General features: G+C 60.1%; 1 protein-coding gene across 2 annotated transcripts; it reads left to right on the forward strand.

The window, feature by feature from the left end:
- Window positions 1-17,592, forward strand: LOC311431392 (1-phosphatidylinositol 4,5-bisphosphate phosphodiesterase gamma-1-like). Of its 2 annotated transcripts, XM_084508856.1 has the most exons (32): window positions 1-886; window positions 4,784-4,933; window positions 5,023-5,116; window positions 5,232-5,279; window positions 6,070-6,154; window positions 6,273-6,353; window positions 6,440-6,474; window positions 7,063-7,135; window positions 7,268-7,369; window positions 7,453-7,571; window positions 7,669-7,754; window positions 7,923-8,043; window positions 8,145-8,313; window positions 8,580-8,699; window positions 8,910-9,017; window positions 9,137-9,324; window positions 9,575-9,775; window positions 10,070-10,189; window positions 10,790-10,973; window positions 11,314-11,391; window positions 12,099-12,202; window positions 12,416-12,512; window positions 12,744-12,810; window positions 13,459-13,622; window positions 13,822-13,918; window positions 14,045-14,269; window positions 14,521-14,669; window positions 15,320-15,434; window positions 15,593-15,754; window positions 15,966-16,054; window positions 16,166-16,350; window positions 16,432-17,592. In XM_084508856.1, exons 1-32 carry the CDS (start codon window positions 667-669, stop codon window positions 16,481-16,483), a joined length of 3,888 nt encoding a protein of 1,295 aa, XP_084364982.1. In that variant the 5' UTR covers window positions 1-666; the 3' UTR covers window positions 16,484-17,592. The 2 variants fall into 2 exon arrangements, with proteins under 2 accessions (XP_084364982.1, XP_084364983.1); XM_084508857.1 differs by lacking the exons at window positions 15,320-15,434; window positions 15,593-15,754; window positions 15,966-16,054; window positions 16,166-16,350; window positions 16,432-17,592 and adding an exon at window positions 13,405-13,429 and having other exon boundaries at window positions 13,518-13,622; window positions 14,521-14,668.
- The last annotated feature ends 2,505 nt before the right edge of the window (window positions 17,593-20,097 follow it).

Consider the following 20,097-nt stretch of genomic DNA (forward strand, 5'->3'; position numbering starts at 1 on the left):
CCATGTGTGATTGCAGTTTCCTCTGGGCGTCCATTTCATCAGCCCGAAATTAAGGAGCGGAGAGGGGCAGCGGGCGACCGGCGAGAGCGAACCTCCCCCCCCCTTTTCCTATCCCCTCACCCCATCCCAAAAAAAAAAAAAACAAACCCACCACCCGCATCCCACCCTGGGGGGTCCCCGAAGACCCCACACCCTAAGCCGGGCACCCCGAACCCCTCGCCTCCCCTCCTCACCCCTCTCCCCTCTTTGCACGGAGGCCGGGGATCCTCCGGCTCCTCTCCGCTTGCTTTTGGGGTGACTTTGCTTTTTCGGGGCGCTCGCTCCCGCGGCCTATTTTTTTTTTTTTTTTGCCACCCTCTCCTTTTTTTTTTGGCCCCGCCGAGGTGTCCGTCCCCGAGGCCTTGAGGTGGCCGGATGGTTTGTAGCCCTCCGGCTCTGAAGCCGTCCCCCGTCTCTCCTCGCCACCGCTGGATGCCAACGCCGGAGCCGGGGCCGCACGGCGAGAAGGTCGCGGCGCCTCCAACCCGAGCCTCCCACCCCGACGCCGGGGGAATCGGCAGCAGAGGAAACCCGTGCTCGGAGCAAATCCCCGGGGAGGCTTCGTTTCTTCCCTTTCATGCATGAGACAACTCCGCGGCTCCGGCGGGCGATGGCCACGCAGTGAAGATGTCCGTCTCCAGGCTCAACAGCGTCAATGGCTTTTTGGAGGACGGCAGGATGGAGGCGGGGGACATGGGCAGGATCCTCCGCTGCCTGGAGATGGGCACCGTCCTCACCTTGTTCTACCAGAAGAAGTCACAGAGGCCGGAGCGAAGGACCTTCCAGGTCAAGCTGGAAACCCGGCAGATCATCTGGAGCCGGACGCCTGAGAAGGTGGAAGGGGACAGTGAGTATCGGTGGCGGTGGTTGGGGACGGGTTGGCGGGGTGCGTGGTCCCCGTGGGATGTCCTGCCCCGATGGGGTGATCTGCTGCCGTGGGGTGCATGGCCATGGTGGGGTGTTCTACCCCGGTGGGATGCCCAAATGTGGTGGGATTCCTGGTTTTGGGGTGCCTGGACATATTGGGATGTCCTACCATGGTGGGATGTCCTACTACAGTGGGATTCCCAGATGTAGTGGGATACCAGGATTTGGGGCACCTGGCCGTACTGGGATCTCTTACTATGGTGAGATGTTCTATAAGGATAGGATGTTCTACCCCAGTGGGATGTTCTACCCCAATGGGATGTTCTACCCCGTTGGGATGCCCAGATGTAGTGGGATACCAGGATTTGGGGCACCTGGCCATACTGGGATCTCTTACTATGGTGAGATGTTCTATCAGGATGGGATGTTCTACCATTTGTGGGATGTTCTACCCCAGTGGGATGTTCTACCCCGGTGGGATGCCAAAATGTGGTGGGATTCCTGGTTTTGGGGTGCCTGGCCATACTGGGATGTCCTACCATGATGGGATATCCTACTACAGTGGGATGTTCTGCCAAGGTAGGATGTTCTACCACGGTGGGATGCCTGACCATAATGGGATGCCCAGAGGTGCAAATGCACTCGCCTCCTCCATCCCAGCTCCCCTCGACCCTAAACTGCCATGGGGCTTGAACTGCTGCCGTGTCCGTCCTGGGATTTGATACCTTAGAAAGGGGGTAAAGGGACCATCTGCTGCCTCGCCTCCTGGGGGTGTTTGTAACCCCCAAACTGGCACCAGACCTCACTGCCCATGGGGTTCTCGGGCTCCTGGGGAAGGCAGGCCAGGTGGGGTGGTCACGGTGGTGGCCCCATGCGACGTAAACGGGGCTGAAATGCAAAATTTGGATGGTGCCGAGGCCTCTTTGGGGAGAGGGGATTTGGGGGCTGAGCGCCAGCTTGTGGGGTGCCACCAAGCACAAAGGGGCACAGGAGGGGACCGGCTGGTCCCTTGTGGCCGGCTGATGTCCCCTGCAGGTTTTTTCCCCCATGGCCTTTGTAGGGAAGAGCTCGTTCCCTGCTCGCGGAAATAGCGCCTTTCCGGCTCCTTGTTTTTATTCGGGAGCACCGCACACAGCCAGGTCGGGAACTCGGCGCCGCTTTCCCCTTGCCATAGATCTCCTGCCTCAGTTTCCCCAATCAGTGCCCGGCCTCTCCCACACAGCAACCCAAAACCTCCCTCTGGGAATGCGTGAGCGTCCTCTGAGGTCATCCAAGAGGTGGGGAAAAAAAAAAGGAAAACCCCTAAAAATGTTATAATCCTTCCATCCAACCCCACCACCTGCTTCCCCAGCGGGGCTGGGAGCAATCCCAGTCCTGGCATGGGGCTGGAGCACCTTCACCAACCCTCTCCAGCCCCATTTGGGATTTTTCGGAGGCTCTGGGACCTTCAGCTTCGCTCCCGAACCTCACGCCTGCCCGGGCCATTTCAAATCCTCTCTTCTCACCCGGCTTGAGAAGGGATTAACGAGAAAACCAACAGAGCTGATGTCTCTGTTAGGAGGCAGGACGGGGATCCTGGTTCTGCTGGAGATGCCCCGCGCCCTGCAGGCTAATTACACGCTTCGTTAAGCTGCTGTTAAGTCGCGTGGCCACGCGGATGGGGTCCCCCGGCGCGGCAAGGAGATGCTCTGCAGCTTCAAGGTTAAGAGCTACAGGGGAGCGTGGTGTCCGGCTTTGCCTCCAAAATTCATCTCTTCCCAGGTTGTTTCCAGTCCCTGGCAACCCCAAAAACATTTTGGAGAGGTGGTTCGCAGCTTGGTGATGGCTAACTAGGACTCACCCCTTCGTCCTTGCTGATGCCAGATGATTAGAAATAGGATGGTTTTGGGGAGGAGAAAACCCAGGTTTGGTTTCACACCTCTGGCCCGGGAGGAAATCTTTTATTTCAGGTTTTAAATCAGCTCCTCAGCCTCACAGGGAGCCCTCGGGGACGTGACCGCCCGGTCCTTCACACAGGGGCTCCCACAGGAAGGACCAAGGCGACCCCGAGGGGACACAACTCGGCCACCCCGTGGCATGTCCCAGGCCAGCGGCATCCCTCCAGCCACCTCGGTTTGCTTTCCTCTCCTGCATTCGGGAAAATCCCAGGCTCTCAGCCTGGCTAAAAGCTGCTGGGCAAACCCTGGCCCTACAGCACCCGGGAGCCACAACCTCCCCGAGATGTAAAGCCTTTGCAACGTGCTGCTCGCTTTGCATGAGAAGAGAGGAGGGATTTTCGCAGCTGGAACTGGCTTCCAGCATGTTTTAATCACCGGGACCCCGGAGACAATGCAGGGAGGAGTTTGGAGACATACTTCTGCCATGATCCCTGCAAATCCGCTGCAGATGTGGTTTCCAGGAAGCCGCCAGCACGTTGCATTGTGCTGCACACTGCTCCCTCGCCGGGAGGCTGGGGCCAACACCGGGTCCTGGCTGCTTTAGCACCCGTCGGCAGAGCCCCCAGCATCTCACCCCACTGCCACAGGCACATCTGGGGACACACACCCCGTTCCTATCCTACAAAAAGGTGTCTGGCCCCGAATATCCACCCGGTTGAGCTCAGGACACCACCATAAGTTAGCGTTGAGCCACGAGCCATGGATCTGTGCACTGAGGGTGGCACCCAGCTTTCGTTTCCCAAAATCACACGCCTGGGTACAGACCCCATGAGCATCGCTTTGCTGCTGAGCGCTCACAGCCTGCCCTGGCCCGCGAAAGTTGGCTCGCGTTCCTCCCAGGGAAGGCTGGATAAAGCCACCAGTGTTTTCCGGAGCCTTTTCCGCCAAGAAAAACGACCCCGCACCTCTTTTGCCTCTGCCTTTCACTGAATCGGCCCCGTTTCTCCCCCATCCCTTATCCTTCCACACCTCCTCCAGCTTTTTCCCCTCGGCTCCGGCACCCTGCACTCCAGCCCCACCGCCACGTAGGAAGCAGCCGGAGCCGGGCTGGAAATTCTCCGGGAAATGACCCATTTCCTGCAGGACAATGACCCTGCGTGGTGTCCGGCCACCCTCAGCCACACAAAGCCCTTTCCGGAGCCGAGCTCTGCCCGGGAGCAATGCCCGTGGGAAGAGGGACGGGTTCGAGTGTCAGAATCGATCCCCGAATATCATTATCCCGCTCGATCCCCGAATTTTATTATTCTGCTCCCACCACTGGACGTGTCTGCTGTGCGCAAGCAGGGGGGATGGAAATCCCGCTTTTGGCAACGTGGTGGTGAGGAAGACCACGGTCCGGAAACCCAGCCCTCCTGGCTTTATATAGCGAGATAATGAGAGAGCAACGCGGCAGGAAAGAAACGCCCTGCGGTCCGGGCTGCAAATTGCCACCTTTGGGCAGAAATCTTCTATTAAAAGATGAGCTCGGCCCGTCCCAGAGCTTGGGGTTTGTCTCGAAGAGGGGAAGGCGGCTGGAGGGATTGTAGGGCCAGGATGGGAAAGGCTGAGCTGGGAGGAGACGTGGCACCCGCAGAGCTGGGAAACTGGTGGTGGGGAGCGCCGTGGGGACACCCCTTCATGGGGACACAGGTCCCTAGAGGACACGTGGACCTAGCACCAGCAAGCAGTGCCACCAGGATGTCCCTGAAGGACACGTGGCACCCGTGGTGCCATCACACTAGTGGACACGTCACTGCAGGGCTGCAGGGACATCTCCCTTGGGGGACACCCGGCCACAGCACCCAAAGTGCCATGGGGACGCCCTCTCCTGGGGACAAGGTTCCCCAAAGGACACGTGGTTTCTACGCAGTCCCACCTCCCACAGCCTCCCCGAGCCCCGCACGTGGCTCCGCGGTGGCAGGGCGGCAGGGGACAGTCCTGTGTCCCCTCTGTCCCCGCAGTTGACATTCGGGAGATCAAGGAGATCCGCCTGGGGAAGAACTCGCGGGACTTTGAGCGCTACCCCGAGGACGCCCGCAAGCTCGACTTCACCATGTGCTTCATCATCCTCTACGGGATGGATTTCAGGCTGCGGACGCTCAGCGTGGCCGGTGCGTGGTCCCCGCTCACCCTTGTGGCCATCCTGGGGGTGCCGTCTCCCCCATCCCGGCTTCACCACCCTCTCCTCTTCCTCCTCCAGCTTTCTGCGAGGAGGACATCAACCTGTGGATAACGGGCCTCAACTGGCTGGTGGCGGACACCCAGAAAGCCCAGACCCCGCTGCAGATCGAGAGGTGAGGAGGGACGGTCGGTCCCATTTCTTGGGGGTCTGGAAGGATGAAGGATGAACCCCCCCGGGTATGGTCCCCCAGGCTGAGCGCTGTCTGTTTGTCCTTCCCTTCCTCCCAGGTGGCTGAGGAAACAGTTTGATGGGATGGACCGGTCACGGGAAGGCAGGTGAGCACCATGTGAGGAAACATGCTGATGGGCTCAGCATGCAATGGCCAAAACGTCCCCGTCCTTCTTCTTTCAGCGATGTTTTACCAAAGGGCAAAAGTTTGGGAAATGCCAAAATGCCGCAATGCCCTGGCCTCGCCTTGCAAGGCTTTGTTGGTCTTGGATGGGGCCGAATCCTCCCAGCTGTGCCCCAAATCTGGAGGCTGGGAGCAGGGGATGTGGGGTGAGGCAGTGTTGGTTTATTTGGGGTGCCCAAAGGCACCTAAAAACAGAGTCTGGAGTGCAGGTCCCGTCCTTGCTGCTGTAGGGACAGCAGGAACCCAAATGTCCTCGTGCCCGCTGCAGCACCAGGAGGGGATGGGCCATTAATGCAGCCCATAAAAATCCTGTTGATATAGTAAAAAAAAAAAACAAATAAACAAACAAAAACCACAAAGCAAGGGAATGTGGACTTAATTATGGAGATGGGGATAGGGATAATTACGGTATCCAGATGTGACAGATGCCCAGCAGCAGTGTCCCCGTCCCCAATCTTCTGCTCAGGGCTCTCACGCTCACACCAGACCCTTCTAAATTATAAAGAAAAAGGGTAAAAAGGCTTCTTCTAAAAAAAATTAGAGAGCGCTGTGCACTTGTAGGGATCCAGAGCCTGGCAGAGCGGGAACCCCAAGCCAGAGCCAGGGCTGGTGCTGGGATTTGGGGTCAGTTTGGGGGCTCCTTCCTCTGTGGGTGTCCCCTGGGGTCCCAGTGGCTCCGGCCGGTGCCCTGACACCAGCTCACCCTCCCGCAGCATCACGGTGAAGGACCTGAAGGCCATGCTGCCCCAGGTGAACTACCGCGTGCCCAACATGAGGTTCCTGCGGGACAAGCTCGTGGTAAGACCCACATTTTGTGGGGAGCGGGGCTTCGAGTCCCCGCAACAGGGCTGGAGCCGGCCCCGCTGTCACTGGATGCCCCTACACCAACCCCCCTCTCTCACACCCTGCCCCACAGGAGGTGGAAGCCAGGAACGAGATGACCTTCTCCCACTTCATCCAGTTCTACAAAAACCTGATGTTCGACGCGCAGAAGTCGGTAAGAGCCGCGATCCGTCCCCCTGAGCATCCCCACCCTGCAGCGTGTCCCCGGCCATCTCAGCCCCGTTCCCTTTTGCCTTGCAGGTCATCGAGCAGCTGGAGCTCTCCTTCCCCCTGAGGTGAGTCCCGGGAGCCCCACGGCTCCCATCCAGCCCCACCACCAAGGGTGGGAGCTGTCAAGGGGGCAAACCCCGGGATAGAGGAGGTCCCAGTGGATGCACGCATCCCTGGAGCATCGCCCAGTGCCCGGGGTGCAGGGAGAGGGGAAGACAAACGTGGTCTGAGGGGCAGGGATGGGAGAAGGGGTGAGAGAAAGGATGGGAGTGGAAACGTGAGTGCAAATGGAGATGGGAGCAGAAACGAGAGCAGGGATGCTCACCCCAAATTCTTTGCTCTGAGGGCGGTGAGGGACTGCAGGGCCAGGGGATGCAGTGATGTGGTTTGACGCCTGCTTCCCCACATCCTTGGGCATCCTCGTGCCCAGCTCTCCCAGCTCATGGGGTGCCACTGGGATTGTTTGCACGGCCAGCACCCAGCAGCTCAGGCTGCCCCTGGGCTACTCTTTCCCAAATCCCTTTCCCAGCTCCTGCTGTGGGCAGGAGCGGGGCAGGAGCTGGGGACATCAGGGGCTGAACCGCAGGTGGGCAGCAGTGGCATCTGCCCCGACTTCTGCACCCAGTTCCCCTGACGGCCCCTCTGTGCCCCAGGAACGTGGACCGCCCCGAGCTCTGCCAGGTCTCCCTCTACGACTTCCAGAAGTTCCTGCTGCACGACCAGAAGGTTGGTTGCCCTTTGAGACCCCCCCGGGGATCCCTTTCGGTCCCAGTCTCGAGGATCCCCATGGGATGCCCCAGCCCAGCTGCTGCACCGCCGTGGCTCCCCCCGTAACGCCAGCCGTTTTTGCACCCCCAGGAGCCCTGGGCCAGCGACGTGGGCATGGTGAGGGACTACATGTGCTCCTACCTCAAGGATGGCTCCAACGATGCAGCAGACCCCTCCTTCCAGCTGGATGAGGTGGGTGGCCCCGTGCGGCACCTGCCCGGGGAGACCTCCTCATCCCCAGCGAGCCCTGACCTCTCTGCTTCCACCCCCCCCAGTTCCTCACCTACCTCTTCTCCAAGGAGAACATGGTGATGGACCCCAAGTACGAGCGCGTGGTGCCCGAGGAGATGAATCACCCTCTGTCCCAGTACTGGATCTCCTCCTCCCACAACACGTAAGGATGGGGTGGGCTCACCTCGGGGACCCCCACGAGCATCTCTTCTTGGCCAGGGCAGCCCCAGCTGCTGAGCATCCCTTTCGCTCCTCCTCAGGTACCTGACGGGGGACCAGTTCTCCAGCGAGTCCTCCCTGGAGGCGTACGCCCGCTGCCTGCGCATGGGCTGCCGCTGCATTGAGTGTGAGTCCCCCCCAGCACCCAAAATTGCATCAGATGGACCATCCCGCTCACCCATCCCATGGCAAAGGGAAGAGGGGAGCCTTCCAATTTCTTTTGGGGTCCCAAAAACATCGTTCTGGTGCACAGTTAGTGGCCAGCATGCGTTAACCAAGGTGTCTCCCCCTTCAGTGGACTGCTGGGATGGCCCGGATGATCTCCCCATCATCTACCACGGCCACACGCTCACCTCCAAGATCAAGTTCCTGGATGTGCTGCACACCATCAAGGAGCACGCCTTTGTCACATCCGAGTAAGCCCTGGCTCCCCCGAGACAGACCAGTTTTTGGCTGCTCAAATTCCCCCTCTCCTTCATCTTCATCCCAAGCCACCTTTCCCACCTGCTTCCTCCAGGTTCCCCATCATCCTCTCCATCGAAGATCACTGCAGCATTGTCCAGCAGAGGAACATGGCTTCGCACTTCAAGAAGGTCTTTGGGGACATGCTGCTCACCAAGCCGGTTGACATCAACGCCGATGAGCTGCCCTCACCCACCCAGCTCAAGAAGAAGATCCTAATCAAGGTGTGGAGCCAGGCACCATCCCAAAGCCCTTGTCTGCAGGAGGGTCAAAGACTGTATTGGGCTGGGGGACAACCCTAAATCTTGGGGCTCAGAAGCAAGCTCTCTCCATGCACAGGCAGTGGGATGTGAGGGTTGTCTGCAAGAGGAGATCTGCGGGGAATGGGAGGTGGTGGTGATGGTGGACCTGTGGATACTTAGGGCTGGGATCTCAGCATGATGGGGACACCATGCCCCCTGCTGAGCTCCCATTCCTGGCCTGTCCCCAGCACAAAAAACTGGTCGAAGGGAACCTGTATGAGGAGGTCTCCACTGCCAGTTACTCAGAGAACGACATCAGCAACTCCATCAAGAACGGCATCCTCTACCTCGAAGACCCCATTGACCACGTAAGTGTCTCTGCCATTGATGGCCAGGGGCAGAGCAGGACCTGTAAGATGGGGATGCCCTAGCAGGGGAGAGCACCAAGCTTTGGGGTGGGCATGGGGTACTGGTGCAACGCCACATGGAGGGATGCAAGGCAGGAACGGGGGTCTCAAATCCCTGTGCCTCCATGCCACCATCCTTCCTGTCCTGGTGATGCTCTTCCTCCCTCCCAGACCTGGAGCCCACATTATTTTGTCCTGACGAGCAACAAGATCTACTACTCAGAGGAGACGTCCCGCTACCAGTTCAATGAGGACGAGGAGGAGGTGGAGCAGAAGGAGGTGCGTGGGGGGCAGAATTTCCACAAGAACGGGGAAAGGGCGGCGATACCCTCGTCGATGGCAGCTGCTCGGGAGGACACTGACCTTGGGGTGTCTCTGGTTTCCTGGTGGACTTGCAGGAGTTCAACAACAACGAGCTGCACTTCACGGAGAAGTGGTTCCACGGGAAGCTGGGAGGTGGCCGCGATGGGAGGCAGATCGCCGAGAAACTGCTGCACGAGTACTGCACCGAGACGGGCGGCAAGGACGGCACCTTCCTGGTGCGCGAAAGCGAGACCTTCGTGGGCGACTACACCCTCTCCTTCTGGTAAGAGGCCTGGTCTGGTCCCCATGGGGTGGAAGGCAGGATCACACCTTCCCCAAGAGGCAGATCCCCAGATCCCCAGGCATCTGGTGGCTGCCTCCTGCAGGCCGCAGTTTGGAGGCAGAAATGAAGTTTTGAGGGAAAAGCCACCTTTTTGAGCATTGTGGTGCCCTGAACCTGATTATCCCCAAGCACAACGTGTCATGGTCATGGATATGCACTGACTTGCTCCCATCTTGTCTCCCCGTGGCAGGAGGTCGAACCGCGTGCAGCACTGCCGGATCCACTCGCGGCAGGAAGCTGGTGCCACCAAGTTCTACCTGACGGACAACCTGGTCTTTGACAGCCTCTACAGCCTCATCTGCCACTACCGCGAGGTGCCGCTCCGCTGCAACGAGTTCGAGATGCGCCTCACTGACCCCGTGCCCCAGCCCAACGCCCACGAGAGCAAAGAGTGAGGGTGAAACCTGGCCCCTTGGTCCCTTGGGTCCACCATCCTCTTCCACCACGTGTCCCACTCTTGGGTCCACCATCCTCTTCCACCATGTGTTTTGGGTCCACCATCCTCTTCCACCACGTGTCCCACCCTTGGGTCCACCATCCTCTTCCACCACTTGTCCTGCCTTGGGTCCACCATCTTCATCCCTCCCCGTGCTGGCTCCGATACAGCTGGTGTCACATTTGGGGTGCTCCCTGGGACGCGGGGATGCCATTGCCAGCCCTCTGCCTCCTTCTTGTGCCTGCCCAGGTGGTACCACGCCAGCCTGACGCGCCTGCAGGCTGAGCACATGCTGATGCGAGTCCCGCGGGACGGAGCCTTCCTGGTGCGCAAGCGCAGCGAGCCCAACTCCTACGCCATCTCCTTTCGGTGAGTGCGGCCATCCTGGCACTGGGGAGCACTGGGCCCCCAGTACTGGTGGGACCTTGCCGAGGGCCCTGAGGAGAGGCTACGAGAGCTGGGGCTGCTCGGCCTGGAGAGGAGGAGGCTCAGGGGAGCTTCCCCACATCTCTGTGGCCCTGTAGGGTGCGAGGGGCTGGGGCCGGGCTCTGCTCAGGGGGGGCCCAGGACCAGCCTGGAGCCCAGGAGGCTCCCCCTGGCCCCCAGACAGCACTGCTGGGCCAAGAGGGTGCTGGAGCCGTGGCACCGGGACCAGGAGCTGGGGGCTCCTCTTTGGGGGCTCCCCGAACCCACCAGGCCTCGGGGCTGGGCACCCTGCTGTGGCAGGGGTTGACCTGATGGCCCTGAGGTGCCTCCAACCTCCATCACTCCGTGCTTCTTTGGGGACACCACATCTACGTGCTGCTCCCATGGGTGGGACACCCTGGCTGTGGTGACGGTGAAGCCACGTCCTCGGGGCTCTCACACCAGCAGCACCCCACACCCATTTACCTCCTGCCCGTCCCCCATTTTTTGAGCTGGGGTCCGGCCACCCCTCACGGCTCCCCCCACTGGATCTCTTGGCCCCAGGGCGGAGGGGAAGATCAAGCACTGCCGCATCCAGCAGGAGGGCCGGCTCTTCATGCTGGGCAGCTCGGCTGAGTTCGAGAGCCTCGTGGACCTCGTCAGCTACTACGAGAAGCACCCGCTCTACCGCAAGATGAAGCTGCGCTACCCCATCAACGAGGAGACCCTGGAGAAGATGGGCACCACCGTGAGTGCTCCCAGTGGTGGGGACAACGGGGACGGGGGCTCTGTGCTATGCGATCCATCCCCATCTCCATCAAGGTGGGAAGGTCTCCAGCTGTCCCAAATCTTTGGGACAACAAAGATTTGCCCAAAGGCCAACCCAAATCAGCCAAGTTGTAATCTACTGCCATTGTCCCTGGCTATGGCCAGGCATCTGTGCCAAACATAAGTCCCCTTCGATGAGTTTTAAAGGTTCATTGGGTCCTTGTCAGCCTCCTCTCGGCCACCCATGGTGGCCCAACTTCATGAGTGTTCCCTCAGTGTCCCCACAGCCAGGTGACCTGCCTTGATGTCTCTCCTTGCAGGAGCTGGACTATGGAGCTCTGTACGAGGTGCGGACACCCCACTTCTATGTGGAGGCCAACAAGATGCCAATGGCCAGGGTAAGAGGCTGAGCTGGTGTCCCCAGGAGGTGCAGGGTGGTGGGACATAGCGATTCTGGTGTTGGGGCTCCTGGAGGGTTCCTCTACCACATCTTCCACCATGAACCTGAGCAAGCCCCAACAGCAAGGATGCCTTGATGGGTCCCCTTACACTGGGGAGAACCCAAAAAGAGCAGCTTTAGGGTCATTTCCCAGCTGGTGCACTCTCCATCCTTGGAGGTTTTCAGAACCAGGCTGTTCTCAGAGCTGACCCTGAAGGAGCCCTGAGGTCCCTTCCCTGTGACCCTACAATCCCATGGTCCAGCACTACTGTGCTTTCAAAGTCCTTTTGCAGCAAAACAGCCCTCAGGCTAAGATCAGACATAGGAAGACTTAACCCAAAGGGGTTTCTTCCAGGGGGGTGTGGGAATATCAGGGGATAATCCCCTTGAGTGAAACAGGAAAAAAAAAAAATGGGAACCCAGAAGAGAAACGTGGTGGTTGCATGGATCCACGGGCACTTCTTGTCCTCTCTAACATATCTCACTTTTGGGATGGGCTTTTAGGGGACAATGGGGGGTTGGGCACCCAGGAGTGCCAACCCTGGGTCACGACAACCCCCGTGCATCATTGTGGGGGCTGAGTGAGCAGCGCTGCCCATCGGCATCCCCAAACTGGGCATCCCAGGCTGGGTGGTGACACGTGTGTCCCTCTCCCTGGTGGCCTAGTGCACGGTGAAGGCTCTTTACGACTACAAAGCCCAGCGGGAGGACGAGCTGTCGTTCTGCAAGCAGGCCATCATCCACAACGTCGACAAGCAGGACGGGGGCTGGTAAGGGTGGTCCAGTGCCCTGGGCAGCATCACGGCGGGCAGGGGTGGTGGGTTTTCCTGCGGGTCTTCCTGCGGTGGGTTTTAACAACCTTCTTTTCTGTCCCTCCCCCCCTTCCTTCCTTCTCCGACTGCTCCCCGACATCGCATGCGGCGTTAACACCCCCTGTCCCCCCAGAATTTGTCCGCTTGCCTTGATCCTCTCACCCCTTGCAGGTGGCGGGGGGACTACGGGGGCAAGAAGCAGCTGTGGTTCCCGGCCAACTACGTGGAGGAGATCGTCAGCACGCAGGCACAGGAGCAGGATGAAGCTGTGAGTACGATGTCCCCGTGTCACCTCCCTTCTCCAATGCACCTGGGACCAAAGCCACCTGAGATGCTTCCAACACCAGTCCAGCCCAGACCCTTCTCCGGAGGCTGTGGGGTGCTCCAGGCTCAAGCCATGCTGTGTTTTTTTTGACTTTTGCTCAGACTTGGCCAATTTGGAGGGCTGGATGGAGGCTCGGCCACCACCTACCTCTCCCTCTTCTTTCTTCTCTTGCAGTCATCTGAAAACAGCCCCCTGGGGAACTTTCTGAAGGGCTTCATCGACGTGCCATCCTGCCACGTGGGTGAGTGTCCCCACCACGTCCCCAATAAGCCTGGGGGGACAGCCTGGTGTGGTGCGTGCCCCAAGCTGGAGCTCAGCACCATGCGCTGAGGCTCTCCAAACTCATCACACACATGGGGGTGGCTGGTGGTGAACCACGTGCTGATGGGCACTGGCAGCTCTGGCGTGAGGCACGGCTGGCAAAAATATCCAGCCACAGAGAAGGAAAGGCCTCATGCTTGGCACGATGTGCTGGGGGCAATTTTGAGCTGATTTCAGAGGGATTTGGCTGATTTTGGAAGGATTCAGAGGGCTTGATGGTATGAGGGGGGGATATTTACCCCTGGCTCAAAGGAAAATGCATTTTGGAGTGAAAAGCTGAAACCACAAAAAGGGGAAAAAGAGACCATTTTGGGTTGCTGCTTTCACTTCCAGCACATTTTCAGGGACTGACCGCAGTTTGATGGGTGTTTGGGTTTGCCTTGCCCACCTTGTGCTTCTCATCGATTTGCAATTTTGGGGAGGACCCTCAAAAGGAGGAGGATCCCGGCGGGTGCTCAGGGAGGGCTGGTGGGGGCCCAGGAGCAGGACCGCTGAGGTTTCGTTTGCTCCACAGAGCCATCCGTTGGGAATGTCTTCAAGTAAAGCCCCCCCTCTGATGTCCTTATAGTTATCTCCAAAGACGGGAGGAGCTCCAAACCATTTGTCTTCACCATCCATTCCCAGCAGATGTCCCACGCAGCCCAGTCGCTGGACGTGGCCGCGGACACGCAGGAGGAGCTCAGCGAGTGGGTGGCCAAGATCCGAGAGGCCACGCAGAACGCCGACGCCAGGGTGAGGGGCCCTGGGGTGCAGCCGGTGGGGGAGGGACATCCTTGTCCCCAGGGGATAGACGCTGGGTGGTGGTGGATGTCCTATCCCGTGGTGGGCAGATGATGGATGAACGATGGTGGTGGACATCCCCGTTGCCTGGTGGACGGTCCCCGGTACCCCTGAGGAGAAAGAGTTTCAGATCCCGTTTTCCCTCGTGCAGATGCAAGAGGGGAAAATCATGGAGCGGAGGAAGAAGATTGCCCTGGAGCTCTCCGAGCTGGTCGTGTACTGCCGCCCAGTGCCGTTTGATGAGGACAGTAAGAGCTGGGCAAAGGGGGCTGGTGGGATCAGGAGGGGAAGAGCCGGGTAGAGGGGAACGGAGCGGTCACAGGGCTCCCAGGGAACCCCACGTCCTCTTCTGATGGCCACCTTGGTGCTTTCAGAGATCGGCACGGACAAGGCGTGCTACCGGGACATGTCCTCCTTCCCGGAGACCAAGGCGGAGAAGTACGCCAACCGCAGCAAGGGCAAGAAGTTCCTGCAGTACAACCGGCGCCAGCTCAGCCGCATCTACCCCAAAGGGCAGCGCCTGGACTCCTCCAACTACGACCCGCTGCCCATGTGGATCTGCGGCAGCCAGCTGGTGGCCCTCAACTTCCAGACGCCCGGTAAATCGTCCTCATCACCACAGGACACCCCAAAAAAATTCACATTTCTGGTGGCTCAGCCACCGGGCCCGTGGTTGGAGGTGGTTTGGATGAGCTCGCCAACCTCTGTCCCCACCTTGATGGGGATATCCCGTGGGTGTTTCGTGCAAAATCCTTCTAGCCAGGGTTGGGGGCTTTCAGCAGGGGGCTTGCCAGGGCTCAGGGACCTTCTGCTTGAGCCCCGGGGCTCAGATCTGCTCTGTCCCCCACAGACAAGCCGATGCAGCTGAACCAGGCGCTCTTCATGCTCGGCGGCCGCAGCGGCTACGTCCTGCAACCCGACATCATGAGGGACGAGACGTTCGACCCCTTTGACAAGAACAGCCTGAAGATCGTGGAGCCCATCACAGTGCAGCTGCAGGCAAGTGGGCAAGGATGACGAGTCCATCCCAAGGTGGTCACCATCAAGATGGGGGCACAGTTCTTCCTGGGTTTTGGGTCAATTTTTACATGTTTCAGACCCACGTTTGCTTTGTAGAATTCAGTACCCCATGATCTTTCATGGCGTGGTCTTTCCAGGAGGAGAACCCCACAATTACACAAAGCTGAGCACAACCTGAGTGAATTTGAGATAGAGATGAAATAGCTAAAACATGCCCAGAAGCACCTTCCCCAACCTTTTGGGTCCTTTTGTGGGATGGGTTGGTTCATAGGCATCTGACTTTTGGGCATGGCATGGACAAAGCAGAAGTTTTTCAAATCATTTCGCAGATATGACAAAAACCAGTCTAAGGCCATAAATAGGTCAAAAATAGGGGGTTGGACCCAATGATCTCAGGGGTTGGACCCGATGATCTCTTGAGGTCCCTTCCAACCCCTACAATTCAGTGATTCTGTGATAAAAAAAGGTGTAGGGTGGCTAATTATGGCCATGAAGCTTATGGCAAGCCCAAACCAGCCAACCCACAGGAGTTGGAAACCCACTGGCATGAAGAGCCCTTCCTTGACCACAAGGTCATCATATGGCCAGCCCTCACTCTCTTCCTCCTCCTCCTCCTCTTCCTCCTGCAGATCCTCGGCGCCCGGCACCTGCCCAAGAACGGGAGGAGCATCGTGTGCCCCTTTGTGGAGGTGGAGGTGTGTGGCTCCGAGTACGACAACAGCAAGAACAAGACGGACGTCGTAGGTGAGGCTCTATGGGGACATCGGGACACCCTTCAGGGTCCCATTGGGGCCGGGTTTCACGAGGAGCAAAAGGGAAAAGCATCTCCCACTAATGGGGGAGCCGTGGTGCTGTGGTGGTGCTGTCCGTGTGTCCAGCCCTGCTCTGTCCTCACCCCCTAGCCGACAACGGCTTCAACCCCGTGTGGCTCTTCAAGCAGTTTGTCTTTGACATCAACAACCCCGAGTTTGCCTTCCTCCGCTTCGTGGTGTACGAGGAGGACATGTTCAGCGACCCCAACTTCTTGGCACAAGCCACCTTCCCCGTCAAGGGTCTCAAAACAGGTACGCTCCCTCCCTCCACGCCCATCATCTTCATCACCCTCAGCCCCTTGGAGACCCAACCGTGGCCACGGCGAGGGGCTGGGACCCGGATAGAGGTCGAGGACTTGTTAGTGCTAGGTCAGGGGTTGGACTGGGTGATTTTGGAGGTCTCTTCCAACCTAGATGATTCTGGGTTTGATTCTGTGAGCTTTTATCATGGTGTCGTGTCCAGGCTACCGGTCGGTGCCGCTGAAGAACAGCTACACCGAGGACCTGGAGCTCGCCGCCCTCCTCATCCACATCGAGATCATCAACGCCAAGGCAGGTGTTGGGGCCAACCCGGGAACCCCTGATCCTCGTTCCCCCGACCCGCAGCCATCTTGGGGCGTCCCGGCCCGCTCCCAAAACCTCACCCTCTTTGTGTCGGAGCAGGAGGAAGACGAGGAGAACCTCTACTCGTCCATCCAACAGCTACGGGACCGCGCCAGCGAGCTCTCCAGCCAGGTCTCCAGCTACGAGCGCACCAACAACTGCGACTCCCGCTACCAGCAGCGCCTCGACGAGCTGCGGGCGGCCCAGGAGCGGCTGATGGAGCTCACCGAAGTCCGAAACCGCAAGTGAGTGCCCCCCCCGAGCTCGTCCCCGGACCCTTCTACTCGAATAGGGTCCCTAAACGCCACCCCCTTGCTCCACCCCAGGCTGATGGAGAAGAAGAAGAGGGACCGGCAGCTGGTCACCAAACGCAGCTGAGCCAGGCGGGCTCGAGGCCACCAGCCCCTCGTGGACCTTCCACCCCCTCCCCGCTGCCTCCCACCACCTCCTCTCCTGCTGCAGAGGGACAGGAGGAGGTGGAGGGGGGCCGGATCCGGACCTCCTCCACCCCATAACAGCCCCCAAAGCCTCCGGGGGGGCCGAAGGTCCCGGAGGTGACAGCGGTGTGACAAATCTGGGGAGAAAAAGGGAGTTTTGAGTGGGTCTGCCTGTGAGGTTTCCCCGTCGGAGGACGTAAATTTCAGACGCCTCGGTGTCACCTCGTGTCCCCGATGTCCCCTGGTGGGGGGTGACATTCCCTCAGGGGGGGGGAATCACTGCGACCGATGGGGAAACTGAGGCACGGAGGAGCTCTCCCAGTCCCTATTTGATCCGGGATGGGGCAGGACCGGCCACCTCCCTCCTGGGGACAGTGGGGACAGCGGCATGAGGACGCGTGGGGGACATTTTGGGGGCAGAGGGGCGTGTTTCGGGCCCCCCCCCCCCACTATAAATATCTGTATTTTCTTCTTTTATCCAGCCTGTACATATGGCGGGGGGAGGGTATGGGGGGGGAGGGCTCTGTGTCAGCACAGTATTAAGGCACGAGGGGACCCCAAAATGTCCAGAGATGTCCCCAAAATGGGAACAAGGCAGCGGGGGGGGGGACCCCAAAATATCTGGAGATGTCCCCAGCACAGGAGGTGCCCGGTGCAGGTAAAATTCGGGCACCGAGGCAGCCCTGGGGTGGCTGGGGACGTCCTTGGGGTCACCTGGGGATGGGGACGTTCCTGGGGTCACCCGGGGATGGGGACATCCCTGGGGTCATCTGGGGAGGGGGACAGTTCCTGCCGCTCCTTCAAGGTAAGTCCCACAGTTTGGGGCATTTCCTAAAAAAAACACCAACGAGGGAATCCGTCGGAGGCCCCAAAAAACCCACACAGGACAGGGACGACCCCAAAAATCTCACCTCCGGTCCCCGCGAGGCCAGGATAGGGACTGGGGACATCTCGGGGTGTCCCCCCGGGTCGGGGTGCCCCCATGGGGGTGGGGGTGGGGGATCTGTGTATTCTTTGTATGAAAATAAATCTATTTAGCCAATATTTATACCCCGCTGTCGTGGTCCGGTTCCCCCAGCTCTGCCAGCGCTGGGTTACGGGGTTTGGGGTGTCCCCAAATGGGGTGGTGTCCCCAAAGGGGGTGGTGTCCCCAAAGGGGGTGGTGTCCCTAAATGGAGTGGTGTCTCCTTGGGGCCATAGGGACACAGGGACAGCCCATGGGGACACAGGGCTATGGGACTACGTGCCATAGGGTTATGAGGCCACAGGACCCTGGGGACACCTGACTATGGGGACACAGGGATATGGGGCCATGGGGACACAGGGGAAAGAGCTGTAGGGATAGAGGGCTGTGGGACTATGTGGCATAGGGTTATGGGGACACAGGACCATGGGGACACAGGACCATGGGGACACCTGACTATGGGGACACAGGGATATGGGACCATGGGGACACAGAGCTTTGGGGACACAGGGCTATGGGACCATGTGACATAGGGTTATGGGGACACAGTGGACAGGCCATGGAGACACAGGGCTATGGGAGTTATGTGGGATAGAGTTATGGGAACACAGGACCCTGGGGACACCGGACTATGGGGACACAGGGATATGGGGCCATGGGGACACAGGGCTATGGGACCGTGTGACATGGGGTTATGGGGACACAGGACCATGGGGACACTGGGATACAGGGCCAGGGGGACACAGGGCTTTGGGGACACAGGGCTATGGGGACACATGGCCATGGGGACACGGGGATATGGGGCCATGGGGACATAGGGGACAGGCTATGGGGACACAGGACACAGAGCTATGGGGCCACAGGGCTATGGGACTATGCAGTATAGGGTTATGGGGACACAGGACCCTGGGGACACCTGACTATGGGGACACAGGGCTATGGGACTATGTGGCATGGGGTTATGGGGACACAGGACCATGGGGACACTGAGTGAGATACGGGGCCATGGGGACACAGAGCTTTGGGGACACAGGGATACGGGACCATGAGGACACAGGACTATGGGGCTATGTGTTATAGGGCCATGACACCACAGCCCCAAGGGGACCCAGGGCCATGGGGCCATGGCACCACAGCACCCTGAGAGGGGGGGCGGGACCGCGCCGCCTTTAGCCCCGCCCCCCCTCCGCCCTCATTGGGCAGCCGTGGCTCCGTCGCCGCTTCCTATTGGCTGGCCGCCCGGCGCCTGGTGGTTGTGACGGGGCGGACCGGAAGTGCCGGCGTGAGGGGGCTCCGTGAGGGCCGCGGCCGGGGGCCGGTGAGGAGCTGGGGGGGGGACACGGGGACAAGGGGGGGGACACGGGGACACCGGGGGGGACATGGGGACACTGAGGGACATCGCTGGGGTCGCGCTGAGGCACCCCCGGGGGAGTGGAGGGGGTTCCTTGGGGGGTTGAGGGGGTCCCTGGGATTGGGGGGGGCATAAGGGGGGCCTTGGGGACAGTAGAGGGGCAAAGGGGGGCCCTGGGGACATTGCGGTGGCAGGGGACCTCTGGGAGCAGCAGGGGATAAAGGGGGGAGCTGGGGACAGCAGGGGACAGAGGGGGCCTTGGGGATAGGGGTGTGAAAGAGGGGTCCCTGGGGACATTGGGGTGGCAGAGGGGGGCCTTGGGGACATGGGAGTGGCAGAGGGGGGCCTTGGGGACAGTAGAGGGTCAAAGGGGGGCCCTGGGGGCAGCAGAGGGACAGAGGGGGGGCCTGGGGACATTGGGGTGGCAGGAGACCTCTGGGAGTAGCAGGGGATAAAGGGGGGAGCTGGGGACAGAGGGGGACCCTGGGGACAGGGGGTGGCAGAGGGGGACCCTGGGGACAGCAGGGGACAGAGGGGGTCCTTGGGGATAGGGGTGTGAAAGAGGGGTCTCTGGGGACATTGGGGTGGCAGAGGGGGGCCTTGGGGACAGTAGAGGGACAAAGGGGGGCCCTGGGGGCAGCAGGGGGACAGAGGAGGGGGGCTGGGGACATTGGGGTGGCAGGGGACCTCTGAGAGCAGCAGGGGATAAAGGGGGGAGCTGGGGACAGCAGGGGACAGAGGGGGGCCCTGGGGACCTTGGGGTGGCAGAGGGGGACCCTGGGGACAGCAGGGGAGAGAGGGGTCCCTGGGGGCAGCAGGGTGACAGGGGACCTTTGAGGACATTGGGGTGACAGAGGGGGTACCTGTGGGGACATGGGAGTGGCAGATGGGGGGGCCTTGGGGACAGTAGAGGGACAAAGGGGGGCCCTGGGGGCAGCAGGGGGACAGAGGGGTCCCTTGGGGACAGCAAGGTGGCAGAAGGGGACCCTGAGGACAGCAGAGTGGCAGCCCACCCACCCAGTGCTTCTCCCCCATCCCCGTCATCCCCATCTCCTCCTCCCTCATGTCCCTGTCACCTAGGACGCTTCCCCCGCTGTCCCCACCGTGCCCCCGTCCCCTCCTGCTGCGGGGGGGGGACAGCAAAAAGCCCTCAAAGACCCCAATGCCACCCGTCGGTCTGAACTCACGCTCATTTCTGTCACCCGGGGAGCGAATCACAAAGCTTTTGGTGCCGGAGAGA

Source organism: Aythya ferina (genome assembly GCF_964211825.1).
Source record: "Aythya ferina genome assembly, chromosome: 2".
Taxonomy (NCBI): Eukaryota; Metazoa; Chordata; class Aves; order Anseriformes; family Anatidae; genus Aythya; species Aythya ferina.